This window comes from Microchirus variegatus (assembly GCF_963457635.1).
Source record: "Microchirus variegatus genome assembly, chromosome: 22".
NCBI lineage: Eukaryota > Metazoa > Chordata > Actinopteri > Pleuronectiformes > Soleidae > Microchirus > Microchirus variegatus.
Window position 1 is genome coordinate 4,943,033 of NC_139823.1, and position 4,804 is coordinate 4,947,836.

At 44.5% G+C, this 4,804-nt stretch overlaps 1 protein-coding gene across 1 annotated transcript; it reads right to left on the reverse strand.

The window, feature by feature from the left end:
* Positions 1-625: 625 nt before the first annotated feature.
* On the reverse strand, positions 626-3,223 carry slitrk5b (SLIT and NTRK-like family, member 5b; the record flags this gene model as incomplete). Its single annotated transcript, XM_083908499.1, has 1 exon — positions 626-3,223. The coding sequence occupies one exon, from the start codon at positions 3,221-3,223 to the stop codon at positions 626-628; it is 2,598 nt and encodes an 865-aa protein (XP_083764625.1).
* Positions 3,224-4,804: the final 1,581 nt, after the last annotated feature.

Here is a 4,804-nt window from a genome sequence, read left to right on the forward strand (position 1 = left end):
CTGGAGATGGTGAGGCTTTTGAGGAACACCCTGCTCTGGATTTTAGCCTCACACACTGCGAGATATTCGAGATATTCCAGTATAATATTTGATCTAATGGTTTTAAAGTGATCATCCTGAAGCTGTGCACCCTGTGGTAATAAATGTATAAATGACTCCATATTTCCCCAGAGCACATTATATCTTACCACTGTCTACACCTGCACTCGGGTCACAGATCATTTTACTTGCAGAATAAATTTGATTCAGTGTTCTGCATTAGTTTTTATCTTGCATACATTTGAAGAGACACAACCGAGAGTCATACGTCTATAAAAAAAAAAACGGGGTGTGTTTTAGGAAACAAACATATCTGTTTTTATGAGTCATAAAAGCTTTAAATATACAGTTCTTTGTCTATGAATCTTCACCAAACTGTTTACACCTCAGGTGTAAGGTATGATAAAGTAGCGTTCCCCTTTGAATATTCACTTCTGTGACGCACAATTCTCACAAATGTGTATTGTTTTATCACAATGCACATCACACTGTATTAATAAAGGTGAGAAAAAAACAATATTTTCACACGGGCTGATTCCTGATTAAAGTGGACACAGCGATGCCTGTCCTCTCCATGCCAAGTCTCTTAGAACTGTGTGAATGTGGTTCGTTTTTCTAGAACCTCAAGGTAATCAGGATCAATATGAAGCTTTGCTTTAAGTTCCCAGTACTCGCTTCTGTTGGGCTCCACATAAACAGCACTCGGTGCTGCACAATAAAGTATCGTCTGTTGCATTCTGTCTGGCGGCACATACTGATGCCTTGCATCAAAGTCTGAGGTATACTGACTGGATGAATGCCTGCATGGTAGTGTATTGCTGTAGCGCACTTGCTTGTCCGGCTCGAGCACATCTCTGTAGTAACGTTGATCATCGCGGCGAGGGCTGCAGGCCTTATTAAGAGGCTCTGGAGTGGTGGCACTGTACTCTGAGCTTATTATATTACTGACCACCTCTTCATCCGAGTTACCCAGAAAAACACCGCTCAACTCGTCAAAGTCTCGGAAGCCGTCCACCGATTTGCTGTCTGTCCTCGTGTGAGCAGCGCTTGTGCCTGCGGATTCTGTGGGAGGTGGGATGTACTCGTACACGTGTCCGCCAGAAGTCCGCTCTTTGGGAATGGCTCCCTTTTTGTAAAGGCCATATTCCATGTTGAGAGAGCTAATGCAAGCGTTCATGGAGTTGTTCTGCTCGCTCTGACTCTTCTGGTGTCTCTTTTTCATTGTCACGAACAATCCTGCAGCCACAAACACAGACACAATGCACATGAGGAGTAGGGCAAGAATCATTACAGATAAAGGAACGGCGCTGTACTGTCTGTCCGAGTCCAAGGATGTTTCTATGGTGATAGTGCTGCGGGGGAAAGATTCTTCAGAGGGAGGGATCATCGAGGCAAGTATATCAGAGTTATTAGGGCAGAAATTAGCTGCCCTAATGTATCTCATATCCTCCCCAGCGAGCCTCTTAGGCGAACCGCAGATGACATTGTTTACAACTGTGCCAGTGCTCAGCTGCTCCAGCCACATCTTTAACTCCAGTATCCTGCAAGAACAATCCCACGGATTCTCGAACAAGTCGACTTGCACCAGCGCTGTAAGCTGATCCAGGACGCCACTGACGGGCAGGTATCGCAGGTGGTTGTTGCGCAGATTCAGTCTGGCTAATGTCAGGCCGTTAAATGTTCCCACGGGTAAAGTCTTCAAAAGGTTATTGTTCAGGAAAAGAAGCTGAAGTTTGGGCACATGCTGAAAGGTGTCAGACACAACCTCTTTAATGACGTTGTACTCTAAATATAAGAACTGCAGGCTTTCCAGACCATAAAACATATCAGTCGTGAGACGGTCTATTAAATTCCCGTTCAGGTACAGTCTTCTCAGGTGCGTTAAATCCCCAAAGGCTCTGTCGTGTATGCGAACTATTCGATTGTTACCAAGATGAAGCAGGTCTAATCCAGTTGCCTCCGTGAAATCTGATCGACGCACAGCAGGGACGTAATTCCCCGTGAGATACATCTTTTTGGGATTGTAAGGTTTGGGATTTAAATCAGATATATGCTCAATCTTTCGCTCCTGGCAATTCACATTCAGGCCAAGATCAGAAATTTGGAGATTGCAAGTGCAGGCAGTCGGGCAATCTAAAGGCACGGGGGATTTTGTCTGATAGGAAATAATTTGGCCATAATTTTGCGGCTTATTAGATGGGACGCGAGCTGTGGGCCTTGATTTTAATTTGCCTGAATGTCGAGGTGCCTTGGTGGGTCTTGATGAGGAGCGTGCGATCCCAGATGAAGTCATGGAGGTTGTAAGTAGAGCGGACGTGGTTCTGTAGAATGCATCACTGCTCAGATGTGGCAGCAGTGGCATCTCATATTCAGCAATGGCCCTCCTCGGGCACAACTCTTGTTTTGAGACCTCATCAAGATCTCTCCCGTGGAGCCGAAAAGGGAACTCACAAACCACATCGCCGACTAAAGCTGTGTACGATATGCTCTCGAGCCAGGTTTTGAGCGCAATCAGCTCACAGGAGCAATTCCACGGATTCTCCTCCAGCTGCAACTCCACGACACTGTTCATGTGCTCCAGCAGACCTGAGTAGGGCAGCACTTTGAGCTGATTCCCCCTTAGGTCCAAATGAGTCAATGGAACATGCTGGAAAATATTCACAGGCAGAGCTGATATTAAGTTGTCATTTAGAATCAGGACTTCCAGGTGCAGAAGCCTGCTGAAGGCATGAGGAGCCACATGTGTGATATAGTTACTATCAATTTGCAAATACTCCAGACTTTCAAGACCAAAGAAAAGCTCTTCCTTCAAGGCATCAAGTTTGTTATTGTTGAGATGTAAACGTTTCAATCCCTGCAGTCCATTAAAAGCTCCTGCTTCAACCTCCAATAAGTCATTATTTCCCAGGTGTAGTCTGGTAAGTCCTTTATAATCAACAAAGTCATTGGCAGACAGCTTTTCCAAAAGATTCCCCGTAAGCAGCAGATGATACTGGGGGAAGTTCACTGGCTTAATGTTTGAGAGGCTTACAATTCCTCTGTTTTCACAGCTGACTGTAAGAATCCCCTCTCTCTCCTCACAGGCACATTGTCTCTGACATATTTCTCCATAACTGCCAAACATCTCAGCGGTGCACACAGGGGCTGCACTTAGTAAAAAAACACATGGAATCCAAAGATGCATTTTCCTGCAAATTGACGGCCCGAGCTGACAGTCCTGCTATGGAATCCTCAATGTCATCTATAGGAAAAGAAGACACACAAGAAAACACACACACAGTGATGTGAAACCAGGCAGAGACCACAGTGAAAAACTACACTTCCACACAAGAAAGCTGCAGCCTGCATGAGTCAAATCTTCATTTGCCATTATACCCAAAGGTATAACTTCAGGCTGTGTGTGGACTGGATGCTGATCTGAAATGGCTCAAAAACAAAGCAAGACACACAAAAGCAACTCCTTCAAGCTACGTGTGTGGGGGGAAAATAAAGGCAAGGTCAAAGCAAGACATAAGCACAACACAATGGTCTGGAAACAGATGTGAGGGGGAAGCCACCGTGCGCAATTAAAGACTATAGTTTGAATGGGAATCTATTTATATACACTACAGGTTTACTGAAATCCCGCATCACTACAGCGGCGCAGAAAATGAGACAACCGCACGCAATAATAACAAGAACTGTGGAAACTCCTTATAATACATACCTCAGGCACATTGATGAAGATGTACAGGCTCGTCGGGAATTATTCAACGCATCATCATCATCATCATCATCATCATCATCATCATCTCTATTTCAAAATCCATCAAAAAAAACGAAACATGAAACATGATCCTCTCTCATCGCCAGTGCTCGGTCGTTGTGTGCGTCTGCCTCTAAATGCGTCTGAGAGGATGAAAGACGCGCTGATGATCGACCATGGACGCTTTATTCTCTTACCACACTGTGCCGGAGGAGACACCGCTATGCCTTGGAATAAAGTTGCTTATTCTCTCTCTCTCTCTCCCTCCCTCCCTCCCTTTCCCTCTCTCTCTCGCTCTCTCTCTCTCTCTGTGGTCGAGAGGAAGTCATTTCATGCACAAAGAATCAGCTCACTGGAGCATCACCATGCCACCACACACCCCCCCCCCCCCCAAAAAAAAATCTTGACCCACCTACACAAAGATGTCCCAAAGACAAAGATCAATAATTCACCGCGAGCTCCTCCCTGCGCGTGACCCGTTTATTGGAACGAATTATTGACTCTGCAAACCAGAATATTAATCACCTAACGGTGTCCAGGTATATAAGCAGCTGGGGAGACTAAAACAGTCCCTTCGTTTTCACCTGAGGACGTGTTGACATTTATCTCCTAACAGTTTCACACCAAATCTCACTTTTGTTTCCATGTCATTACTCTCTCTCTACACCAGGGGTCTCAAACTCATAATGACCTGGGGGCCAATGCGCATCTATTGTGGTCAAGAAGGGGGCCGGCCTAACCTAAAACAACTGTTCACAATATTGCATCATGATATCACACGTATACATACACTTAATAATACTATTTATGATGCAAAATGAATGTATTAATATCAAAAACAGACATTTATTTTAAATTACATAAAAAATAGTGTGGACATCTGGAATTAAAATTTGTGCCAGGAGCCATTTCGACCACTGCCCTTCATAATTATGACCAAATGTCTTATTATTACTGTTATAATAACATCGCTAGCAAACATAGTATATTGTATCGTCTGTGCCTCCGTTACACACTGTG